Source organism: Callorhinus ursinus, unplaced genomic scaffold (assembly GCF_003265705.2).
Source record: "Callorhinus ursinus isolate GAN/ISIS: 27379988/994484 unplaced genomic scaffold, GSC_fseal_2.0 scaffold46, whole genome shotgun sequence".
Classification (NCBI taxonomy): Eukaryota; Metazoa; Chordata; class Mammalia; order Carnivora; family Otariidae; genus Callorhinus; species Callorhinus ursinus.
Window position 1 is genome coordinate 8,640,118 of NW_027397108.1, and position 26,064 is coordinate 8,666,181.

At 49.8% G+C, this 26,064-nt stretch overlaps 2 protein-coding genes across 3 annotated transcripts; one reads left to right on the top strand and one right to left on the bottom strand.

Annotated features, from left to right (window-relative positions):
* Positions 1–475: 475 nt before the first annotated feature.
* EMC8 (ER membrane protein complex subunit 8) lies at positions 476–17,039 on the bottom strand. Its single transcript, XM_025860435.2, has 5 exons — positions 16,587–17,039; positions 8,948–9,024; positions 2,209–2,278; positions 1,432–1,526; positions 476–935 (listed from the first exon to the last, which is right to left on the bottom strand). The coding sequence occupies exons 1-5, from the start codon at positions 16,815–16,817 to the stop codon at positions 776–778; spliced, it is 633 nt and encodes a 210-aa protein (XP_025716220.1). The 5' UTR covers positions 16,818–17,039; the 3' UTR covers positions 476–775.
* A 98-nt stretch (positions 17,040–17,137) lies between these two features.
* On the top strand, positions 17,138–25,053 carry COX4I1 (cytochrome c oxidase subunit 4I1). 2 transcript variants are annotated; one of them, XM_025860436.2, is made up of 5 exons: positions 17,138–17,281; positions 18,425–18,498; positions 22,988–23,155; positions 23,769–23,900; positions 24,795–25,053. In XM_025860436.2, exons 2-5 carry the CDS (start codon positions 18,426–18,428, stop codon positions 24,929–24,931), a joined length of 510 nt encoding a protein of 169 aa, XP_025716221.1. In that variant the 5' UTR covers positions 17,138–17,281; position 18,425; the 3' UTR covers positions 24,932–25,053. The 2 variants fall into 2 exon arrangements, with proteins under 2 accessions (XP_025716221.1, XP_073738473.1); XM_073882372.1 differs by lacking the exon at positions 24,795–25,053 and adding an exon at positions 24,601–24,726.
* The last annotated feature ends 1,011 nt before the right edge of the window (positions 25,054–26,064 follow it).

The following is a 26,064-nucleotide window of genomic DNA, read 5'->3' on the forward strand; positions in this document are numbered from 1 at the left end:
TTGAGTACACAGATTAGAACCATTTAAGATAATCATGGAAGTGAGTTAGGGGTTGGGACTGATTTTTGCCTTTTAAAGATCATCTGAACGCAGCTCCATTTTCCCTGTTTTGATTCCGCAGGTTTCCGAGCTTTCTGGTTGATTGAGAAGCATTACACTGTGCTCCCATCCAAGTTCCCATTACCGGCGGCGGCATCTGTTTTCACCCTTAACGATGAAGGTTTCTCAGGCAACAGTGGCATTATTCCCACTGTGTAGTCACCGCGGCTACGTGAGCCCGACCGGCGGGGCAGCGCTGCTCACAGCCCCAGCCTCCCACCGCCAAACAGCAGCACGCCGCGTGCCCGGTCCCGGACCACACGAACCCCTACAGGATGAAAACTCACAAACTCCCACGCAAGTATAAGATCTGGGCTTTTTTCTTTTAAAGGTAATTCATAAGCCTTAAAAAGTATTCTCTCCAGATTATAAAAGGTTAGTTAAAACTGTTTAATAGGAACAATCTTGGACAAGCAGAAACAGCTTTGATTTGGAGGATTAGAGCAACATGTAACTGGGAAGGACTCCACAGGGATGGTAAGGTGGGACAGTGTGCACCTCTTCTAGAGACTCTGCATTAAAAAGATGGTGAGGGACACTCTGCCCTATCAGGGCACAACCACCTCTGCTAACTGTCCGCTTTCCACACAGGCTACGCGATCTTATTTACATTTAAAAATAGCTTTCTTCTTCAGCGTAGTGGAAACGCCCAGAGACCAGTCACTAAAACCTCTCCCTAGCACAGATGCAGAACAGCTTTATTGATCTCTGGGTTTGTCCAGTCATTCCGAATGTCATCCAGGTGGTTATCGAAATCCACAAGTGTTTCGTAGGACCGGCTGTCCAGGAGTGATGCTGAGATCCTCTGGGCCTCTGGCCAGTCTTCACAGTAATCACTATGAGGTGAAACAGGAGAGATCAGCCTCTCAGCGGAAAACTGGCTTTCCAACAGAGGAAACAGAAAACCAGCCACACACACAGTGGTATACAGGAAAACAATTGTGAATGCTAGCGGACACTCAAGTTTCAAACACACAGAGATGTGCATGAAGAATATGTAGCATGGTTAAAAACCGAAAGAGACCCCCTCCAAATGAAGATCTGAAGAAGCTGGAGGGGGATGGTGGATGCTTTCTGAGTGATTATTAATGACCAAAGCAAACGCCTGAGAGCAGTGCCCTGGGGTGGGGGGCAGACGACCCAGGGGTAATACTCAGGCTCTCTCAGGAGCCGGGGAGCATGCATGATTTCTGTATGAGATTTGTACAATGCCCTGGAGAATATGCTAACTTAAAAACAGAAGGCTGGGGCCAGCCTCCCAGTGGGCGCTGGGTGCCCGGGAACAGCCCCCAGCGCACTACACACAGGTCATCACGAGCGCATGGCACTCACTAGTGTGGGTCCCTGCACCGCCATCGGTTTTCATGGTGTTCGTACACATGGATCGTAGGCACCACGCAGTCCATCGTAAACTTAGCGTTGTCTACCTGCGCACAAGACAAAGGATGCACTTGTGAACAGAGCTAACAAAGAGCCGACAGCTGGCACGTTTCTGGAAGTCCTCAGGCACCTCCCCGTGGTGCAGACACTGAAAATCCGACGCATGCAATCATACCTCAAGCGTGGTCTAAGGTTAACTGTGTGTTATGCAGAATAAATGCTAAGTACTCCACAAAAGCAGAGCTTCTGAATATTACTTTTTCCCTCCCTGTTAGAATTCTGTCTGAACTAAGCCTGTGTAACAAGGCTTTTGATGTTCGCTACTGTCTACCTGACTTCTTCCTTCCCTGTGGGCTGTTGGCTAATTCAGTGGCTCTCACTTACGCGTGTGTCAGAATCATCTGGAAGCTTATTAAAGCGGCCTGCTGGGACCCGAGAATCTGCACTTCTGACAAGTTCCCAAGTGGTGCTGATGCTGCTGGCACAGAACCCCACTTTGAGAACGGCTGAGCGGGAGCCTCCCCCCGCAGCCGTGGGGACGTGGAGCGTGCTGCGGCATTCACCCTGCGCCTGCAATTCAGCAACTCTGAGGCTGCAGCCGGGAGGACACCACAGAGGGCAGCGCTGGCCTGCCGGAGCATCGGCACAGACCCCTCATGGGACAAAGCTCCATATTAGCCAGAGAATGCTTGGCAACAGAAAACACGACAGCACCCAAGAGGGACTCACCATGATGAGAGCCGTATCGCTGAAGCCCTCGGCGATTCTGGAGGCCACCTTTTCTGCGACCTGGTTTGGACTGCAAAAGACACGGCAGTGAGCTGACTGCGAACCAGCTTCGGCTGTCCCGCGTGGTCTCCCTACGGCAGGGCTGACAAGCACCGCTACAAAGGGCGGCACCAATAACCTGCGTGCTCCTCCTGCCTGTTAGAACGGCCCTGGGTCACCGCAGGGGCCGCGAGGACTTGTGCCAAGGATAGGGACTGCCATAAGGGCAACGGGGAGCACGGTGCAAAGCAGGTCGGTGCATTCGGGAAGAGGCATCTTCTAAAGAGAAAGACTCCCTGGAACCCCATGGAGAGCACCCCTTGAGGCCGCAGATCCCCGCTGCATGCTCCCACCCACTGAGCTCCGGGCTAGATGCCTCTTGGGCCACCCGCTCCATCGCACACTTGCAAAGGGACTCCGTCCACCTCTTAGCTGCTGACAGTTGAGCCATTTGACTTTTAATTTTGAAAATCCCTAGGCCATTCCAAATCTTCTCCATGCTTGTCAGCCTTCTATCTCGGGCTCTGGCCCCTCCCAACCTTGATAAATGATGACTTGCTACCTCAAGTCCATTAAGGCGAACTAGAGAGGCTCCCACACATCCCTGTGCCACCCCCCAGCTATTTTCCCATCCTATCTCAGGCAGAGAGGCCTCTTTGTATCCACAGGCCCCACCGTGCACACCTCTTTCTCGGGGGCCTCCTGTATGTTTTCTCCTCCCAGTGGCCCCTGCTCTGGTGCCAAACCTGAGCCAGTCTTTCCCTTCTCAGGAAAAACATTTAACTGGTTCCCTCTAGCCCCTGTCCAACCTCTTTCCTTTCAACCATGTTTCTTAAAACTTGAATCCATCTTAATCTTTCATAAGCTGACAGTCCTGTGCCTTGGTGACCACTGTGCCATCTGGCGCCTGCCCCTTCCCTTCCCTTCAAGGGTCCGCACCCAGGAGGCCTGCTGCACACCCCCACCCTCCCTGGCCACCCTGCTGCAGCCTCCCGCGTCCGGGCTGCTGGCCTGCTCTAGTTCTCTGATTTGCTCCTCTTCTTTGGTCCCTCACAGGTGCTGCAGACGGGCTCCCTGCTTCCGCCTCCTCAGCTCACCCTGCCATCCGCTGGGTTTAACCCACTCCACACCTGGGTTTCCAAAACTGCTTCCGTACCGGTCTCAATTTCTAGGCTCTTCTTACTTCATGTATCCTGAAAAGTCTTCAAATCAATTTTCTTGAAATCAAACTTCCATCCTGTTCCCTGCTGCTCACCACTGCTTGTGGTCTAACAGCCCACTGTTCTCAGCCTGGGCGACCCAGGCCTTTCTCCTTGTGGACCTAGCTACCGTTCCTATTCACGGGAGCAGTCTTTTGTGCGTCTTTAATTTCAGTGGAACGGTCTACAGACTGTCTCCCTCACATGCTCCTCCCCCTCACTCACACCATCCCCGGTTTGGGATACCCTTCCACATCGGTATCTGCTTCCTGAGTCACTTCCCATCTTCAAGGCCCAGAAAACACCGTCCTCTGTGGGAGGTCTTGCCAAACTGCCTCAGAGGGGGTCCATCTGTCCCGTCTCTAAACCCTGTTTATTTCTAGAGTGCTTTAATACCTAACCCCTGGCACGCAGCTGTCTTTCTGAGCATCTTATCTTCCTAGCACAATGAGAGTCTCAGCTTTTTGAAGGACTGAGCCACGTATATTTTAATGGCCATAAAAACACACTGATAATTGTGGGTTTACTTAACGAAACACACTATACAATTATGTTGTGACTGAGCTGAAAAAAAAAAGGCAAATTAATAATGTTTTATGAAAATGAATTATTTTATCTAATTATTCTATTTTCAAGTTCAAAATTGAGAATTTGTAGTGATGTGCCGATTGCAAGTCTGCAGGATTAGGAAAAATGAAACAACAAAGCAGTTTCAAAGAGAAAGGGCCCCAGGGGTTCCTGTCCCCCAGGCCACCATGAAAGCTCTGTAAGGGACAGCAGAGTTACAGTGTGTAACTGCAGGCGCGCAGGTCCTACGGCTCAGATGGCGAATGGCAAGGAATGGGACTGGAACCACGGAGGCCTGCCTGTTCATCCATGAAATATGACACACACTGACGTCCCTAGCTCACTCACACCTTAGGTGCAAAGGGAAAAGAAGCCAGCATTTGCATAAAGTATCTGCCATAAAGAAACTTACAAAATTATCATCCTAACATTTAAGATGATCATGGTAGCCAGTGACTTTTTAAAAAAATATTTATTTGAGAGCGAGAGCGAGCACAAGCGGGTGAGGGGCAGAGGGAGGGAGAAGCAGACTTCCTGCTGAGCAGGGAGCCCGATGCGGGGCTCGATCCCAGGACCCCGGGATCATGACCTGAGCCGAAGGCAGACGCTTAACGACTGAGCCACCCAGGCACCCTTTACATTTTTTTTTTCTTTTAAAGATTTTATTTATTTATTTGACACAGAGACAGCGAGAGAGGGAACACAAGCAGGGGGAGTGGGAGAGGGAGAAGCAGGCTTCCCGCGGAGCAGGGAGCCCGATGCGGGGCTCAATCCCAGGACCCTGGGATCATGACCTGAGCCGAAGGCAGACGCTTAACGACTGAGCCACCCAGGCGCCCCTACATTTCTGTTTATAACATAAAACACTCACTGATCTTTTTTATTTAAGCCATGTTTCCTATGCTGTAGTTTTCATCCCTGGGACTTTTATAATGGAAGTTTATACCTCTTAATCCCCTTCACCTTTCCCCCCACCCCCACCCACCTCGCCTCTGGCGACCACCAGTTTGTTCTCTGTAGTTAAGAGCTTTTTTAATTTATGTCTATTTCAAATACTTTTACTTTTAAGTAATCTCTACACCCAACGTGGGGCCTGAACTTACAATTGCACATTACACAGCCAGCCAGCCAGGCACCCCAAGAATTGGTTTGTTTTTTAGATTCCACATATGAATGAAATCATATGATATGGTTCTTCTCTTGTCTGACTGACTTCCCTTAGCTTAATAACCTGTAGGTCCCACCACGTGGTCAGAAACGGCAGGATCTCCTGTTTCACGGCGAGTCTTAGTCTATGTATATACACACCAAGTCTCCCACGTCCGTTCATCCACGGCCGGACACTGGGGCTGCTCCTACGTCTTGGCTGTTATAAATAGTGCTACGACAAACACAGAGGTGCATATGTCTTTTCTAATTAGTGTTTTCATTCTCACTTTCTTTGAAAATGGAATTAGTGGATCATATGGTATTTTTATTTTTAACTTTTTGGGGCACCTCCAAACTGCTTTCCACACAGGTTGTACCAATTTGCACTCCCACAGTGCAGAGGATTCTTTTTTCTCCACGTCCTCACCCATGCTTGGTACTTCTCGTGTTTTTGATTCTAGCCATTGGTGTGAGATGACATCTCATTGCGGTTTTGATAGGTATTTCCCTGATGATCAGTGGTGCTGAGCATCCTCCCTCTTCGGTCTGCTGTGCCATGTGTGTGGAAAAAAGTCTATTCAGGTCCTCTGTCCACTTTTTATTGTTTGCTTTTTTTGGGTGTTGAGTTGTATAAGTTCTTCATATATTTTGGATATTGACCCCTTACGGGATATATCATTTGCACGTATCTTCTCCCACTCACTAGCCTGCCTTTTTGTTTTGACGATGGTTTCCTTTGCCATGCAAAAAGCTTTTTATTTATTTAAAGATTTTATTTATTTTGACAGAGAGAGAGAGATTGAACACATGCAGGGGGAGTGGGAGGAGAAGCAGGCTTCCCACTGAGCAGGGAGCCCAATGTGGAGCTAGATCCCAGGACCCTGGGATCATGACCTGGGCCGAAGGCAGACGCTTAACGACTGAGCCACCCAGGCGCCCCCCACGTAAAAGCTTTTTATTTTGGTGTAATCCCAATAGTTTGTTTGAATGATTATTTTTTGAAAAAAGTAATCATGTGACTAGTAACAGTACCAGCCTCCACTTTGAACCAAGCACAAAGCTAAACATGGTGTATGTTGCTTCACTTCGTCTTCAAGACCAATTTCTGAGGCATGAGCTTTTACTACCATTTTATAGATAGGACCACTGAGGCCCAAGAGGTAAATCAGTAAGTCACCTATGATTCGAATCCAAGTCTACCTGGTTTTAAGGCTCATGCTGTGAGACACTGATAATCAGCTGACTATACATGTATGTATGTGTGTGTGTATATATATATGATTTTATCTATTTGTTTGTCAGAGAGCGCACAAGCAGGGGGAGCAGAGGCAGAGGGAGAAGCAGGCTCCCCGCTGAGCAAGGAGCCTCATGTGGGACTTGCTCCTGGGACTCCAGGATCATGATCTGAGCCAAAAGCAGACACTTAACCGACTGAGCCACCCAGGTGTCCCAATCAGCTGAAATTTCTAAAAGAAGAGCAAATTTTTAGCTAAGTCTGGTAGAAGAGAGAAGTGAAGGTTTTCCAGGTACAAATAGTATTAAAGAAGGAAATTAGCATAATTTCATCTTCTGAGCCTCCAAGGTGTGTGGCCTTTGTGCAGTGACCATCTCTGGCTAGACTTTCTTCACCTGGGTGTCCTTGTGAGGGTTAGACAGGACAACGCCAGTAAATCCTAACAAAGCAATGGCACACACACCGGGAGGGCTGAATCCCCAATCTCAGCAGAGACTCATCAGAAGGGACTCAAAAGGGTGACTGGGCACTCTTGTTCCCCAGCTCATGTTTAATTCTCCTACAGTCCTGACAAGGGCCTGTTAGTAGGCAGGTAGACATTGATGGGGGAATGCAAAACCTCCTGAGCAGAGTAGGTGAAGGAAGCAGGAAAGTCTAGAAGTTCCAAGCAGCAAGAAAATGCTGTCTGGGTAGAATTCTGGGCTGGGCTGGAATGAGGTCCAAAAAGAGGCAGGAAGATTGAGTAGCTGTGAACCAAAGGAGGCACACAGGTGAGAGCCGTGCATGTACATCTGGGGCAACCATGTGAGGTGGGGATTTGGGGTGTGGTGGGAGGAAAGGGAGGCATCTACACTCAACAAACTGGTGCCATTACCTCCCGCCTGGTCTGCTTGCCTTTCTGCAAGGCAGCTGTGGCAAAGTACTGCTCGCTTCAGGGGACCCTCCTTCCAAGGACAGCTCCCCACTGCTTACAAAGTCAAGTTCCAAAATCCACCCAGGGTCTAACTCACGCTGCCCCTTCTTCGACGCTCTTCCCTCCTTCTCTCCACACGTGCACCTGACAGGACCCTTCCCACTGCTGGGCATTCAAATGACACCCCTCCCCAAGGGCTTCTCTGGTCGTCCCAATGGAGGAGTTCCTCACTGCACTTGCTGTCACAGCCTCTGCACCACCCTCAGGGCACGTGGCCCCAGTCGGGCACTAGAGTCCTGAGCTGGCAATATCCTTCATGTTCAATCCAGCAACCTGAGGGCAAAGGCCAAGTGCATCTAGCCTTTGCTCAGCAGAGCCTGGCCCAGGGACAGTCTTTCATGTAACAAAGACCAAGACCGACAAGGGCCCTGTGAATAGGCTCTGGATCAGAGATGGACGTGCAGCCGTGGAGTCATCCATGCGTGGGACGTGGATGGAATCAAATGGAGAAGGGGTCCTAGAAGGAGTGAGGTTGGTAAAAGTGGCGGGTTCTGGGAGAACAGACGCCGTGTGTGTGGTCGTCCAAGCAGGGGCTTTAACAGGGGTCGCCTGGAGCCCAGCATTTCGCTAGTTACCCTGGCTCTCTCGGAGTCCTGACTGGGGCATTTGTTCCTCGTCAATAGTACCAGCTTACTGGATATTTCCAAAAACACTACTGAGCCCACCCTCTGGCCTATGCCAGGCAAGTGCACATAACTCCAGGTGGCGTTTTGGTCTGGGATCCTCCCCTGTAGCCCCCAAGGGCCTGGACGCTGGAGTCAGCTGGTTCTGTCTGACAGTGTGAGGGGAGCAGGAAAGGGCCGCGCAGGAGACATCCCGTCTGGAGGGAAGCACACGGAGGGCAGGGGAGCGACTCTTCTGGGGCTTTCCCCGTCAGGTCATACAGAGCAGGCTGGCTGCCGGCCGTGTCCCTAAACCAAAGGCAGTGCTTCCTGTGAGGCAGACTTCTTTGCTGTACTCCTCCCTCCCTGCAGGCCCAGGGATGGTACCACCTTCTGTCACAGCACTACCCTCTGTGAGTACATACTGCCCAGACCTCAGGAAACAACCCACTGATGAGCCCTCCTCAAATCATCCCAACTCCAGTGTGTCATCAGTTTTTCTGTTGAGACAAAGGCAGAAAGAAAACAAAGTCCTCAGCTTTGCTCCATGAGAACCAGAGGCCCACATGAAGGAATCTGCCGGCATTACATCTTCACCACAGCCATCAGACCCTAAGGGCACCAAATCTAAAAGTTGTTTTATTTGTCTCCAAAGAGAACAGTATTCTTTCCTAATGCTCTGCCCTATGCCATTCCTAGCTGGGACAGAAATCGGAGGCCTCTGCCTGTTGCTTTCATTGTATGAACTCCCTTCAAGCAAAATAAAGAAGATATAAAACACAATCCCAAATTAATTTAAGTGCTGGGATTTCTGTTGTTTGGCATTACCCACACCACAGTTCCCCTCAAACACCATAAACAAGCATAGACGGCGAGGAGGGGTTTTGTTCTCACAGAGACGACAGAAGTCAAAAGGCACATCAGAGATTGTCCCACGATCAATCTTTCAGACCACAGGGTTTTTGCACGGACATACCTGGCGTCCTTGACTCGTTCATTAGCTTGATAATAACCAGCAATCACATAGCTATTATCTTTGCACCATGAATCAATCTGAAAGAGAAACAGAAATTGGGAAGAAAAGATGAATGATTTTCCCTTAAATGTCACCTCTCAATAAACACAGGCGACCCTGTCCCCCCAAATGCTGGGACAAGACACAGTATAATCCCTGAACCCTCTTCCCCAGGAGAAAGATCACACCAGCTCGCTGTCCACGGTTTGTGGGAGGCCACAGAAAACACAGGAGAGTGTGACCTCACCCTCAGAGGGGCCCCAGTGCCCACACACACTGTACAGGTGCAGTACTGTGGGGAGCCAGGGAGCAGAACCAGAATGGGGATCTCGGTCTCTTTATATTTAAATTTCTGTATTTGTAGCAACAAACCATGAGAAACACTTCATGCCAGTGTATGGGGTAAACAGGCACCGGGGTGTGTACACACACGTGCACACACACGCTCTCTCCCACTCAATTCCCTCTCAAAATTTTTGTCTGTTTTATAATGCCACTCTTCCCGCATCAGATTTGGCTTCCTGCAGGTCTAATGCCATTATTAAAAAAAACAAAAGGTCATCCTGTTTTGCCATAAAGGAATTTTAATAATATACTGCAATAAATTCTATTCTTAGTCTGCAGAAAAAGAAATAAAATTGATCCTTGTTTTTCATAGTAAATTAGTTAAAAATACTCTTTTCTTTTTAAAAAAACATAGCTGTATTGCTTTTTTTCTTGAATTCTGGTTTAGGGCTCAGGCAGTTTCCCCTATGACTAAAAGCAGACTTCACAAGAAGGTTACAGTCCAAGGTTCCCTGGCTTGCACAAGGATCAGAATAATAATTCTGGCCTCCCAAGAGCTCACAAATTACCATATTGGGTCAAAAACAAGGCTCATTGAACCAATTAGATGTTTTGGTCATCCACCCAAAAGATTACGGCTATGTCTCCAAAATATTTACAATGGCTCTTTTCACTGTAACTTTGCTACAAATTACTCCCAAATCACTTACATTTTGCTTCTATCACCTCTTAAAGGAATGGAAGGTTCCAGAAACTTTCTGTTGCTGCTTACAGTGGCAATTTCTTTCCTTTTCCTCTAAACCTGCTTCTTTGTAGCACCAAAGGGCATGACCTAGCTCTACAATCTGGCATCTGCCCCATTCCCTGACCTCAAACCCACAGATCAGCCTCCCCTTCAGCACAGCCCTCTCAGCCTTTGCTTCTACTCAGAGACCAGCCTCTCGAGTGTGTCCTCACTGACCACTTGGGCGTCCCTCTCCTGGCTCTCTGGTGAGGCTTGTCCTTTTATCAAGTCGAAACCAAAGAGAAGTTCTAAAATGCGTCAGCATAAGGGCGCCTGGGTGGCTCAGTCTGTTAAGTGTGTCTGCCTTCATTTCAGGTCCTGATCTCAGGGTCCTGGTATCGAGCCCTGCATGGGGCTCTCTGCTCAGCGGGGAGCCTGCTTCCTCCTCTGTGCTCGCTCTCAAATAAACAAAATCTTTAAAATAAATAAATAAATGAGTCAGCAGGGCCGATTCCTTCTGGAAGCTCTTAGGGGAAAATCTGTTCCTTGTCTCGTCCACCATCTAGAGGTCACCCACATTCCTTGACTGGTGGCCGCATCACTCTGACCTCTACTTCTGTTGTTACATTTCCTCTCTCTGACCCCGCCTTTCCTATCTCCTTCTAAGAACCTTGTGATTACAGGGGCTCATCAGATAATCCAGGTTCATCTCCCCACCTCAAGATCCTTATCTTAATCTCATCTGCCAAGTCCCTTTGCCTTGACCTTACATAAGGTCCCTTTGACTTTACGTGAGGTCACGCAGTCATGGGTTCTGAGCATTAGGATGCGGACGTGTTGGGGGACCATTTTTGGCTGACCGCAGCTACATTTAATATAAGGATTATTATTTGATGCTGCTGCTGTTCTGACCACTCCAGGAGCTGTCTTTAGTGAGCACTCCAAGCTCTTCCAGATCCCTTCCTGGGCTGGAGGCAACAGTTCAAGACTTGTCCCTCAGCAGATGCACATGGTGTCACCCTGCATCTGTGCTCAGGGAGCACAGAAAGTACCTGACGTGAAGGTGATTCTTGTGACAAACATAAGGGCCTAACCAATTCCAGGAGAAAAACAGTGTCATGACCTTGAACTTCTAGTAGAACTCTCTGAAGAGACCGCCCCAAAAGCAAACCAGGTCATAACAGCTCTGGCTTGGTTTTAAAACTTTTGAATGATTCAAACAAGGAAAACCAAGTTAACTGTAAGGATGCCTTTTTTTTTTTAAGATTTATTTATTTATTTGAGAGAGAGAGAGAGAGAGAGCGAGCGAGCGAGTGGCGTGAGTAGTGGGGGGGCAGAGGGAGAGAATCCCCAACCAGACTCCCCGTGGAGGAGGGAACTGTGGGGCTTGATCCCACAACCTGTGAGATCATGATCTGGGCCGAAACCAAGAGTGAGACGTTCAACTGACTGAGCCACCCAGGTGCTCTCGTAAGGATGCTTATGATGGGCGGTACAGCCTGTCCACAGCTGTCCAGATAAACATACAACTTAAAAATGGAAAACACAAAAGGGTGGATGTAGAACTGACTAAGGGCTCCCACCAGGCACCAGAGCCCACAGAGGTCGGGTGAACAAGTTTTTAGTAAGATGGAAGCATTTTCTTTGACGGTTTCAAAAATGGAGCCAGACCTCATCGGGTGAGAGTGACCTGGAGGGTGGTCCAAGCTGGTGAGCAGAGAGTGAGAAGAGAGAGTGGGGGAGGCAAGGACGGGGTGGGCAGGTCTTGAGGGGCTTCAGAATCCTGCAGAAAGCCCAAATGGCTCATTGATGAAAAGCTTTAGTGGATTTAAGAGGCAGCTTGCTCAGTTAAGTCAATTTGTGCTCAAGTGGGACAGGTCAAGGCAAAAGAACTGAGCAGCTGTCTGACCTTTGTTCTCTGCAAATCCATTTTCCATCTTCCCTGCTCTCCCGCCACACATCCTGTGAACAATCCAAGCAAAGACCACAGTTCAGGACAGCACTCTGAAACCTGATGTCAACTTAGTACAACGGACTCTGCATACAGAGTCCAAATTTCACATGTGCTTCGTGGTTTCTTCTACCTTTCACAGGGGAAGGAGGACACTTTTACCGTGTATAAGCCTGCCACCCTCTGTCCGATGCCTTTCTGGCTCGTTCCATCTCAGACACACAGGAGAACTACTAAAGGCACCAGGCCCTACTTGTTCATTCCCAGTTCAGCTCTGCACAAAGAAACCAGCTTCTCTCCGCACTTGCCGGCATTTGCATGTGTGACACTACACATTTTCCAAAGCACTATTACCTACCTCCTGTGACTACGCCATCGCCACAAAGCCCGTAAGAGAGAACTGATAAGAGCCATTCTGAGGAGGGTGGCACTCCCACACTTGCCACTTAAAAGCTGAGGGTGTCTGTAAGCCTTGCTCTCTGTAGCAACAAGCAGGCCTTGGGAGCCTAAGGAGAGGGCTTGCTAGACTCACTGAGAAGAAAAGCTCCTTCTCAAGTGGGATGCTGGTTTTTCTATGGAACGGGAAGGAGCTGGAGCCATGAAAGAAGAGCTCTGGAGGTAAATGGGATGGGGAGAGGGTGAAATTCAGTGGGGAGAACCGAAAAGAGGACCAGAGCAGCTGTCTCCCTCTTCCAAGCTAGCACATCAACGTTCTGGAGATAACACGGGACAGAATAAGTAGGGGCTTAGGAAAGCACTAGAGGACAGTAGCCCATGCAAATGTGCACAGAGAAGGCACACATGGACGCAGCAGAAAGAATTCTGGGCTGAAATCAAGGTGATGAGACCAATCGGCAAATAAGAAAGTCATCTCAGCAGAATGTAATCAGAAGCTGCTCCACAGAACCAGGAAATCAATGAGGGGAAAAGGACAAAAAGGGATTACAGAAACAGCAGATCTATGCTAATTTTCCTGCTAACATTTTATAGGTTTTTGCTATTAGAAATAATTCTGTCACTACCTACGTCACTACCTATGGTTATTAGGATAAATAATAGGCGTAAGTACTTAAAAAACAAAACAAAACGCACCCAGAAATGCAAGGATTTTTTTTTAAATGGAAAATTATAATGAAAAGCTTTTCAAAGGAATCTGATGCTGCCCTTTGATGGACTGCATATCAAGTCAGTCTTTCCCACTTACTAAAAATAACTACAATATGAAACTCCCTGAAGAGAAAAAAGCCACGAGAATAAAGCCTCATTTATACAGTTTCATGGATTTAGAAGCCTTAGTAAAATCACATCTACCATAGCTGATATTTTGATAAACTATGGCCGATATGCTGAGATCATTGCCTTCAGGTTATAAAGTTGCTAAGTCAAAAGCTGAATGGCACAAACATAAATACCTTAAATGTAATAAAAATTTTTCAAGATGTGGGTGCCTGGGTGGCTCAGTCGGTTAAGTATCTGACTCTTCATCCCAGCTCAGGTCTTGATCTCAGGATTGTGAGTTCAAGCTCTGAGTTGGGCTCCACGCTGGGTGTGGAGCCTACTTAAAAAAAAAAAAAAAGTTGCACAGAATCTAGTTTAGACTTAACTTTGCAGGATGGGAGCCTCAAACACTGATGGGCATGTCTGGGGAAGTGCTGCAAGCCGAGAGTGAGGGCAGAGTGCAGTGATACAGGAGAGCAAGACCAAAACAGGGCCTCATGCAGTGCCCCTCTCCCTCTTAAAGGATGATCGCAGTGGGCCATTTTAAGAGTCAAGGTCTCAGGACGCCTGGGTGGCTCAGTCGGTTAAGCGTCTGCCTTCAGCTCAGGTCATGATCCCAGGGTCCTGGAATCGAGTCCCACATCCGGGCTCCCTGCTCGGCAGGGAGCCTGCTTCTCCCTCTGCCTCTGCCTCTCTCTCTCTTTCTCATGAATAAATAAATAAAATCTTAAAAAAAAAAAAAGAGTCAAGGTCTCCTCTGGGCATCTTCCCTCCCTAGTGAATGGTTTGGGAGGCAGCTCTGCTCCAGGGCAGTTGTTTATATAGTTCTTATGTTTAATTCCCTCAAGTACTGCATTTATATCTACAATAGTAACATAACACTTTAATTCTGTAAAGTCTACTTAAGAATGAGGAGTGCTAATAATACTTCAACAATTCCAACTGAGATTCAAGTTTGTCTTTAAGATGCTTAGATATTTCTGACAGGATTTTAAATGGATTTAATGCAACACACCTCTCCCTCTGGCTATTCCTCAGCTAGCCTGCCCGACTCTCTTCTTTATCCACCCTGTAGAAGTTCTCAGGGTCTGTCCATAGCTCCCTCCTCATCCCACATGCTGCCCTGCCAATATGGCCTGCTCTCCCTGCTTCAACAGTCATTGAGAAGCTACCGATTCTCAATCTACGTCTCCATCCCATCCATCTTCTCCACTCCAGACCCACTTTTCAACATTCAACACTAGTTCATCTTCATTTTCCCTCAATAAATGGTACCACTGTCGTCCAATCCATAAATCAGACACCGAGGCGTCTCCCTTGTTTCCTTCTCCCTCTCGCCACATAATGATTAATCACCGAGTCTTGTGGATTCTTCCCGTTTCTCTCTCTCCTCTGCATCCTCACTGCACTCAGTGTAGGCCACCTCTCTGCCTCCGGTCTTGTATGCACTCTGTCTCCTTGCTGCAGGCTGGAGCGATCACTGAGACGCAAATCCAACTGTGCAACTCTCCTCCAGTGGCTTCCCTTTGTCCTCATGACGGTGCCCCAGCTTCTTTGTGTGATCTGCAAGTTGCTGTACGATGAAGTCTGTCCACTGATCACCTCTGCCCCTGGTCCCTTTACACTCTAGCTCCCCCTCCCCCATTTCCTCCTGGTCTTTGCACACACTGGTCCCTTTGTCTTGAATGCTCCCCCTTCACCTCCCCCCTCCCCACCCCCTATCACTATGGCTGGCCCACGGTGTCACTCCTTTGCACCCCCACTTCTCCAGGCTGCCTGCCTTCCCCCACTCTGGAAGCCTGCGTTAGCTATGGACCTCTCACCATTTTGCTTAAGCCCACATATAGCATTTATTCTTTGGTATTGTACTTTCTGCTTCCTGCAAGTTCAAGTGCTAAGCAGGTGTTGGGATCCACAGCCACAGCCCTCTCCCAGCACAGACCTGGCACACTGTTGGAAAACTGAATAATCCTGCATTAATGCTCCTGGTAAATCTAGTTCCCTGCAAGTGACTGCACTTCACATATCCAATCACCCTGCAATTCCCCTGAGAACAGAATAATTAAGGCAGATGGATGAAAAGACTTGCATCAAAACATACACATGCACACCCCAGTGAGGACTTGGTACCGACAGCACATTTCTTCAAGAGCTAAAATGATTGATTTTCCAAGTATCTACATCCTACCCATCTCTGCTCCAGAGATGATATGATGAAAATCATAAAATGGCTCAGTTTAACAGGCACTCAAAGATGTGCCCTGTAACCTTAGGGCAGGACCGTCTGCCCAGGGGTACTTCCTGCTTACATGGGCGTCATAATTAGGTGAATTATGAAACGGGTTCCTTTTGCTTGGTGTGAAATATAGACAAAGGATCTCTACCTACACCTCAAACTTACTACTTTCTCTATGAACTAAGTAGCTTTTTTTAGGGTTATACTTAAGTGAAAAGTGAACAGTATCTCAACTCAGGCACTGAGACAGCTCTGAGGTTACAGGTTATGTTCCCCTGAGGTTTTAACAACTCGGTGGAACTTACAAGTCTTCTCTTTTCCTCCACTGATCAACACCCAGAAGCCACTGCCTGGAACTCCGTCACCAGCCAGCTGATCTGTATGCTAAAGCTCTCCCCTGCCGCACTGCAATAAAGCAGTGGTAGTCACCTCAGAGCGGTGGCTAAAAGGTCTTTCTAATGTCACAGGGAGTCCTTCGAGTGTGAAAGCCTGGGTGCATTCTAGGGGGAGCCCGGCTGGCTCAGTCGGCGGAGCGCGCGACTCTTGATCTCGCGGAGCCGAGTTCGAGCCCCACGGTGGGCAGAGAGCTTACTTAAATAAGTAAACAAACCCAAGGGCGCAGGGTAGCGAAGTCATTACTGAGGACGAGGCCACTCTCCTTACGCAGTGCCCACGCACATTCAAGGGGACGAGCGCCCGCCAAGCCACCGCTACCCTCCTAAACGTGTCTCGACTCTGGGGGTGCGGAGTACTAAGGTACCCAGAACCACAGCGTCTACACTCGCGGCACACAAGGTATGTGCTCGGTGACGGTGCGCGGGAACCAAGCTCCGGCGTCTAAGTCCCAACACATCCAAATCCCCGACAGAAACTCTGCGGAGCCACGGCCCCCGTTAGCGGCGGCTCGTTTCCAAAAAGCCTACGGGCTCGAGGAAGTGAACTGGACTCGCCACCTAACGCGTCCCTAAGAGCGCCCGCCACGGCTGCTGCTCCACCAGCTGCCCCGTGCGGAGCGCTCCCCGTGCGCCCGCGGGGTACTAGGTTCCAGGTCAGCTGGAAGCCCTGCAGGCAGTCGCCGGCGACCGGCGACCGTGGGGGGGGGGGGGCGTCCAGTGGGACGGCCCCGAAGACGATCTCCTCACCCGCAGACTCCGAGGGGAGGGGAGGCCGCTCTTCCCGCGCTTACCAGGGTAAGGGCCACCTCCAGCATGGGGGCGAGGGCCAGGGTGCCGTGGAAAAGGGGGATACAGTCCACGAAGAGGGTGTGGTGGGCGCCCGGGCCGCCCAGGGGCAGGTGCTCCTTGCGCGGTTTCTGCTTCTCGGCCACCAGCAGTCCGTTGACGGCGCAGTGGGGGTACTTGGCGCCGTGCAGCACCATCTTGCAGTAAGCCTGGGTGGTGAGCTTCACCCCGGGCATGCTGAGCCCCGCAGGGCCCGGGAGGCCCTGGCGCCGGCTGAGGCCTGGATCCCCGCCCGGCCGCGCGCGCCTCAGCGGAGAACCGGGACGAGGCGGCGGCCGCCCGGCGCGGCCCTGCGGCCGGTGGAGGTCCGCAGAGGCCCGGCCCGGCTACGGACGGGGCTCCTCACACACCGACTCCCGCTTGGGAGAAGCCGACGCGCCAGCCTCACTCTCCACTCGCGCTTCTGGCCGCGCGCCGCCGTAAAGCGGTCTCTCGGCGCCGCCGTAAAGCGGTCCGGCTCGGCCTTTTACGACGCTCGCGGCGCTTCCCCGCTTCCGTTTGGGTGACCTCCGGCGCCGCCGGGTCCTCCTCGATCCCGTGGTGCTCCGCGTGCGCCCTCGGTCTCTTCCGGTCGCGGGCAACCGGGGCACAGAGGGCGGTCGTGGCGGTCGCGGCGGGCAGCGGCGGGTGGCAGCGGCAGGTGAGCGGTCGGCGGGCTGCAGGCGGCCGTCGCCGCGGGGCCGGGGAGGGCCAGGGGCCCGGAGGCAGCGGGCGAGTGTGCTCGCGGCTCGGCCCCCGGGCGCCAGGAGGGAGCGGTGGTTGGGCCTCGGAGTCCGGTGACATTGAGGCCGGCTGGCGGGGGCTCGGGGCTCGGAGGCCGCCGCCGGGTCGCGGCCTGTGTGCCGCCCCGCAGCATCCGGCCCGGCTCCATCTGCGCCGCCGCGGCCGCGAGCTGGGTTCGAGCTCTGACCTTGGAGCGCCCGCTGGCCGAGGGCGCGGCCCGGGGTCCGCGCTGCCGCCTGGGCCCGCAGCCCTTCAGCCACGGCTTGCGCGACCGTCCCCGGTTTAACGGGGCTGCGGGAGAGGTGCTCCGCCTTTCATCACAGAAGCCGCCCAGCGTCCGCCCACGCGCGGGCCAGGCCCGGGGAGAGAAGACGCGGGGTGCGAGCTAAAATTCAGCCTTGACGTCATGCTTCTGTTTATTCTCTCTCAAAGCGGGTATTTTCCTAATGCGTTAGGAGTCCTTTTCGTCAACAGCCCCCTGAAAGGGCCAGTTTTAAAGCAGGGGGAGCTAGGGGAAAAGGGCCCGAAGCTGGAAGGGCCCAGGTGAGAGGTGGGTCATCCAGGTCATACGTTGTCCGCAGGGACTGGAAGTGGACCAGGCCATATTTGCAGCCTTTCTGCCTGCCTTTCCCTTCCTATCCTACGCACATACTAGGTTTTTAATCAAATACTCAATTGCGTGCAGTGCATGCTGGTCCCTTTGAGCTGTTTATTCTTTTCTGCCAAACAGTGGAGCTATCATGGCAGCTCAGCGCTGTAGGGTTTCTAGCTTTTTCAGTCTTAGGAAAACTGCTTCTCCTTGTTTTTTTAAGAAAGCCAGTTTTTTACTAATTTCCTGTAGTGTGTATATGTTACGGCATTTGGTTTATAATGAAGCCCTGTAAAAACATGTTGACTACTATGAAAAACCTCATCTTAGGTTATGTTGTGAATTAGAGTCAGTAAGGAAGAAGGGATCATCTATGCTGGGGGGAAGAAAACAAAAAAAGTAAAATGCACTGGAATTCCTAATAGATGTTTGCCCTCATTCATGGAGAGGGTGTACGTTTTTATCTTTCAGAATGTTGGCTATCAGAGTGTTTAGCCTAATTGGCAAGCGAGCAGTTTCCACCTCAGTGTGTGTACGAGCACATGGTAAGTGTAACTTTTCTTTCTTTTTGCTCCCACTATGTGTAAGCCCTCGTCCTGCAGTGTCAAACACAGATGGCCTAAGGTGGCTGAGATCCTGATTCTGCTGTTGTGGGACTTTTGGGGGGGTAAAAATATTTTAACAGGGCACGCTTCTAGATTACAGAATATTTATAAATCATATCGAATACCAGTCTGGATCTTTGTTTATGCTATTTCTTTCCTCTTTTTTCCTTTCCTTCCCCCTTTTTTCAGGTTCAAGTTCCACCCCTTTCAAGAGATCTCCACCATACTTGACTTTAATGATTTCTTCTCTTCCCGCAAAAAAAACACTCAGCCAATATTCTTCAATACCATTTACATTATTGGGGCAATGGAAGGGAAGGAGCTTGGACTTCCTAGCCTGAGCAGAGTTTAATCTCATTTCTGTCTTGGACGACCTACTTACATGCAGGAATCTGTTTTCTCACCTGAAATACTTATAAAGAGCTTAGTTCAGTGCCTGGCACATAGCAAGTTTAGTTTTGCATTTATTGCACATCTTTGTACCAAATATTGTTAGGCATTGAGAATAAAAAGAATACAAGATGGAATCTTTCCACAGGACCTTTGCAATCAGGAGAGAGACAGATACATAAAGGCAGTGTTTGAGTAAGTGACAGCCCCTGAGGAGAAGCATTTAGCCTGGCCTAGGGTTCAGGAATGGTTTCTGGAGGAGAGACTTCACTGTGCTGAAGGATTTGTAGGTTTAACCTCATAGGGTTTTTCTTTTTCTTTCTTCCTTTTTTTTCTTTTTAAGATTTTATTTATATGTTTGAGAGAGAGAGCGCACACGCATGCACACAAGTGGTAGAGGAGCCAGAGGGAGAAGCAGATTCCCTGCTGAGCGAGGAGCGGGCTGTGGGGCTTGATCCCAGCACACGGGGATCATGACCTGAGCTGAAGGCAGACGCTTCGTTGACTGAGCCACCCAGGCACCTCTAACCTCATAGGTTTAACTTTATATTCAGACGGCTATGGCAAAAATGCAAATTTGTGTGGCAGGTTGTGTTAGCTAGGGGTCAGGTGCAAGGCTTGAGTAGTGATAATGAACTTGGAGAGCAAGGTTCGTAGATCTCGGGGCTCAATAATCAGTAACTGCTTTATGTGTGAATTTTTCCTTGAAATTGTGTCCTTGAGTTGCTAATACCGTTGTCTTACATTTCCCTCTATTCCTTACATTGCCCAGGATAACACGTGGATGCAGATAATTTTATTTTATTTCTTAACATTTTACTCTATTTTGAGAGAGAGCGAGTTAGCGAGAGAGAGAAAGAGAAGCAGACTCCCCGCTCAGCAGGGAGCCCGACGTGGGGCTCAATCCCAGGACCCTGGGATCATGACCTGAGCCGAAGGCAGACGCTTAACCGACTGAGCCACCCAGGTGCCTGACACAGATCATTTTAGTAAGAGTATTATTGAGATAATTTGTTATTTAAATGAGTAAGTAATAAAAGTTTGTTTAGTACATATGGAAAGAAACACTTCTTCATTAGAAGCCTAGGAAGTCATTTATGACAGATTTTGTTTTGTTTCTATTTTGGCTTTGTTTGTATATTTTCTTAGCTTTTTCGTTTGTTTAGCTTGAGGTGCAGTTTGTGGAAAGTAAAATGTATTCTTTCTAGGTGTAATGTTCTGTGGATTTTGAAAAGCTCCCATGGTTGTGTAACAGTGACACCAGTCAGAACCTACAACATCTCCATCACCCCCCCGACAAAGTTCCTTTGTGTCCCTTTGGTCATTCTGGTTTTTTATAAGAAGCCAACTTCTTTTGGGGCGCCTGGGTGCCTCAGTCGTTAAGTGTCTGCCTTCGGCTCAGGTCATGATATCCCAGGGTCCTGGCATCGAGGCCCTCGTCGGGCGCGGTGGGAAGCCTGCTTCTCCCTCTCCCACTCCCCCTGCTTGTGTTCCCTCTCTCACTGTGTCTCTATCAAAAAAAATAAAATCTTTAAAAAAAAAAAGCCAACTTCTTTCTCCTTATGGTGGTATTGCCATAAGTTAGTCCTAGGTATTGTTTTGGCAGAGGAAATTAAAATTGTTCCTTTTTGAAATCCTTGAGTGGCTTCTTGTGCCTCGGGTAAGATCTGCAGCTAGCCCTTCTGATGTCATCACACTTTATTCCAGCAGGCAAACGACATAGGCAAACCAGCCCCCCGGGTTGCTCAGCATCCCAACCCCCAGCAGTACGGTTCCTTGCAGGCAGTGGGCTGTTGTGCCTCAGTGCCGGGGTTGTGGGTGGGAGCTTTCTCCTACTCGTCAGCCTCAATGCAGCCGTTACTTTAGGACAGCCTTTCCTCGCCACCCACTGTGAAGATGCTGCCTGTCCTACATCACCCTGTTTTGTCATTGCTGGGAGCGGGGACATACTGCGGTTTGTGTGTATTGCTGCCTTTGCTTCTGGAGTGCAAGCTCTGTGGGGCTGATGTCCAGCCTCCTCCATTCCTGTGTCTTCACACCGTAGGCTGATGGCCACCACCACAGTCTGCTGAACAAGTCTTATTTTTAGCTTTTAGCCATGCAGGTTGTACCTGAATACACAGACCGGTTCCACATAGAAATCACCGTGGAGCACTACTGGTGGCCACCATGGAGTTGGGATGCTTGTGTGGTGACATGTCCGACTGAGGGGGCAGCTCCCATCCCCTGGACCTCCTCAGCAGAGGCTCCGTGAGAAAGCCAGCTGTGGACACAGATGACGAGATGCGAAAGTCTCTCTCTTCCTCCCTCCCTTTAAAAGGAATGCTTGGTATGCTAGTCTTTGCAGGGTGTGGAGGACCAGGCCCAGAGTACTGAAGAGCTCTGGCAGCCCTGAGACTGCAGATTGGCCACTCTTGTTCTAGAACATGCAATTTTATGCTGCGGGTGCTCCAGGGTTCTGAGTATTTGCCTTTTTATAACTTTATTGAGATGTAATTCACACAGCAGACGTTCACCCATTGAAAGTGTGCACTTGAGTGGTTTTCACTTTAGTCCCTGAGTTGTGTCCTAACCACCACAGTCAGATTTAGAATGTTCTCATTACTCCAGTTTGCCTCTGTTTTTAGTAATTAACATGCTAGTGTACAGCTCTTCTTTTTAGTCCACTCATTTTGATAGGACTTTAGAATTTTAAAATTGGAAAGTAATTCTGGTCATTTTCACCTTAAATTTTTTGGGGAAAAGCTCGAATATATGTAAGTATGCTGGTCATTTACATGGCACAGTTAAGCATTTAGAGAAATTCTACTTTGAGGTTAAATGATTTTTTTACTTTTGTTAACATGATTTGGGAGAATTTAATCGTTGGTACTAAGCTAATAGAAGTGAAGTGTTTCTGCAGGACTTCGTACTTCCAGACCAGTTTGGATCACAAAATTTTCTTGCAGATGTAGGATAGAATTGAAAAAGCAGCTTTCAGTAGCTTTATTTAGGGAAACCCCAAAATGAAAATAAAGCTATTCCTTTCTTTTCTGCTTTCTGAACTGTTTTTCTCTTTCCTTGAGTAATACCCAAATACGTGCTTCTCTTAAGGCACTGAAATTTCTGTCTCTGTGATCAGAAATCCCCATTTTGTCCTCTCCCCACTGACAACTATTGGGCTTTACCCTGCCAGGAATTTTGTGTGTTCAGTTACATGTACGTATAAGGACACACACACAGTTTACGCTCTTAGAAAAAGAGCAAGCCCTGTATTCGGTGACTCGCCAAGTACACGACTCCATGTTGAGCTGCCTTACTCCCCTGAGTGTTGGGTCTTGTTCCCCACTGCATATGCACCCGCCCCCGATTCTCTTCCTCTGCTCCACCTCTTCTCTTTCTTGAGCCCTCGCTCTGCGACCCCTGACTCCCATGTGTGTGTCCCGCTTCTAGCATGTCTGCACCAGGGATCTTTGTTCCCTGATCTCATGTCTAGAGCCGCGACCAGCAGGTGGTAGGTGCTCAGTAACCTCGGACTTGTGAATGAGTGATTCTATGATACATCTGTGGAGCCCGTTGCTTCCAGCCTCTCATGGACACAGGTTATGTGTTTTTATTCTAATGACAGTGCCATATGTCTCGGTTTCTGACCTTTAAACACTCGTTCTTTTATGAGTTTTCTGTTGTTTTTACTTCTCGTTCTTAGTGTGAGTCTTACAGAAGGGCCCCCATTGAGTCCAGTAGGCGTCTTGGGAGCCGACCGTGTGCCCTCTGTGTGGCACTGTTAGCCACAGACGATGCTGCCTCTGTGGACAGCTGCCCTGGAAGATGCGTGTTGGCCGTGATGAAGTGCTTCTGTTACCCCTCGTTCTGCTGTCCGGGCCACGGGGGACAGGCCTGCTCACTCCCTCCTTCGCACGACAGTCCCTGAGCTGCTTGAAACGCGGCTGCAGCTCGCCAGGATGACTGAGGTCTTCAGGCTGTACGGGCCTGTACTCAGTTTGCTTTGTAACTCCGAACCTATGTGAATATTCAGATGTTTGTCCACTGTGTTTTGTAGGAAGCGTCGTGAAGAGTGAAGACTATGCTCTCCCGACTTACGTCGACCGGCGTGACTATCCCCTGCCCGACGTGGCCCACGTCAAGAACCTCTCTGCTAGCCAGAAGGCCTTGAAAGAGAAGGAGAAGGCTCCCTGGAGCAGCCTCTCCATTGATGAGAAAGTTGAATGTGGGTATTGAAGCAGGAATATTGGCAAACTGTGTGAGAGAATTTTGACTGGTCTCTGGGCTGCGAGATGGAGGGTGCTGCCCTGAGACCAGCGTGCTTGGGAGGCCCAGTGTGCTGTGTCCTGTGGTGCGGGGTTGATCCAGGGCCCTGGCTCTTTGGGCTGGCTGCGCCTCTGCTCAGGCCTCTGTGTCTGTGCTCAGGGGGCTTTGGTCTCCAGGGGGGAGCATGGACGTGGACACAGAGCAGCGAGGTAGGGGTCAGTCGGCTGTGGAGTGTGTGGATGCAGCTTCTTGGCACCTCTGCTGAGTAGGACTGGGTTCACTGTAACTTACTGATGGAACGTCAGCACAGCAAAATGCTGTCAGTTGGGAAAGGGGAGTGAAAGTTACGGGATTTTGCAGATCCTACGCTGTAACCTAAAGAAGAAAGAAGTCGATGTTTTTTATGCCCAAAGTAGACTCCGTGCATTTTCTTCCCTTCATCATGCCTTGTACCCGTGTGTGAGCACGTGCATGCACGCTTTGTCTCTTGGCTATGTTGGAGAAATAGGGGAGCCCTGCAAGGAGGGGCGCAGCTGCCCTCATTCCCACAAATGCCTGTGCTCTCTTTCCAGTGTACCGCATGAAGTTCAACGAGAGCTTTGCTGAAATGAACAGGAGCACGAATGAATGGAAGACGGTTGTGGGCACCGCCATGTTCTTCATCGGCTTCACTGCCCTCATTCTGATTTGGGAGAAGCACTATGGTGAGTGGAGAGGGGCTGTAGGCCTGGAGTCTCGGGTTGCAACCACACAAGACCTGGATTGGGGCCAGGGCCGGTGAGTGGACTGTGGGCGCCTGTGCACACGACAGGCACCTCCATTCTGAGATCTATTCCAGGATTGTTCGCTAGCTTTGAGAAACCAGCTCATGTTAATGGAAGTGTAAGCCAGACTCTGACTTATTCATGGCAAGCTGTGCTCTGTAGTGAATGACTTCCCTACTTTGTATGGCACACCACCTTTCTGTGGTGCTTTATTGGCTCACCACACAATTGTCAAAAGGTGGTGTAGTGAAGGTTTGATCAAGGAAAAGGGCATGGATTTTCATCGAAGGGCTATTTCAGTTGTATGGGGACTGCATCTCGGTAAGCAGAGTCTTAGGTCTTCAGACCTCACAGTTTCTGCTTAGACAGTGTCGGGGTTGTCCGCTCATTCCGTGCTGCCTCGCTGGGTTCTTCGTGTCCAGGTAGAATGGGTTTTTCCCATTCCAAACAGCGATAATCTTGTACTTCTGGTCTGCTGTGGACATGGGTTACTCATACCTATGTATTTGATCTCACTAGTCTAGTCACTTTTGGCTCTGTTTGTGCCCTGTGCTAGCCGGTAGACTCCATTGTCTGCATCCTACGGAGGAGACTTTCTGCTCCTAGTTTGTATTTTATTGCTAATCTTTTATCCACAAAGGAATAATACCAGGCGTTATCAGTGCCCAGAATTCGAAGCCTGTGTGTGTTTTGGTGTTGGTGTGGAGTGGCAGGTGACTTCACTAGCCTGGCGGCCAGTGTGTTGTGTTGGGGAACACCTGACCCGAATGACCCGTGGGCTTAGAAACGACTCGTCAAGACAGTGTTGTCTCATGAAATTGTTTTGGGCTTTAGTGTACGGCCCCATCCCGCACACCTTTGAAGACGATTGGGTGGCCAAGCAGACCAAGAGGATGCTCGACATGAAGGTCAGCCCGATTCAGGGCTTCTCAGCCAAGTGGGACTACGACAAGGACGAGTGGAAGAAATAGAGGAGCTCACCTCTCACCCGTCTGGGCCTCACCTTGCTCCGCCAGATCCACACCGCCCAGCGTCTTCACTGGAAACAGTCATGTTGCATCACCAGTGCTAATAAACGAGCAGCCTACGTGAACTCCATTGTGGTCGGTTCTTTGGTAACTAAATGAAAATACCTGTTGTTTGAAACATAGTTTTTCCCAAGTGTCTGACGTCAATATATTTTGGGTATAAATGAAATGGCGAGGATAAATTGTTTAAGGGGATATCATAGCCAAAATGCAGGGTCTGGTGATGTGAGATATTTGGTTTTTGATGAGATTTTTAGGAGTATAAAATCCCATTACGGAAGCTGGACCAACAAGTCCCCATGGCTACTTTTCTTCTGGGACCTGCCCTCCCCTCTTTGAAATTGTCAGTGTTGTTTGGAGTGGGTGGCCGCAAGCCTGGGAAGGGCAGACTGAGCTCTGAGCTCCTGGACTGAGGTCTTGAGTGATGGCCTTGGTTCCCTGGCCACTCTCAGCCTTTTAATCTAGAAAGAACGATGGAGCCAGTGCCAGGGAGGGAGCGTCATGCTGGCCCCAGCAGGCTCCCTGGGGGCTCGCATCCCACTGTCCTGCTGCTCTCCCACCTGCTCTGCGCATTAGGTCTCCTCACTGATCCCTGGAGACCCTGCCTGGAGCAGCAAATGAATCCTTGAACAGCCTGTGTGATGAGCTGCACAGAGGGCAGGCAAAGGGGTCTCCCAGGAGCCTTTGTGCTGGAGTGTGCCGAGGGTGGGAGGTGGCCTTTGAGTAGTCCAGCTGTAACTGGGAGGGGAAGTTGCCTTCTAGAGCTTCACTAGAGGTCAAGGGCTGTCACAGGAAGAGGGCCTTTGGTAGTAAGAAGGCTTGAACAAACCAGCTTAAAATTCAGAGCAGCTTAAATAAAGCCCCTGGTGGTAGTGTCTTCCTGCTGACTTCCTGGGAGGCCCTCCCCACCTTAGGGGAAGGGGATGCTGCGTTGGGAGTCTGGCTGTGAGGGCCAGTGCATGGGTTGGGAGTCTGGCTGTGAGGGCCAGCGTGGCCTCTGGATGGCCTCACCTGCAAAGCTCAGGCCTGCTGGGTGGTGTCATTTTCAGTTCCTTTTCCAGGGTGGGCCCGTATGG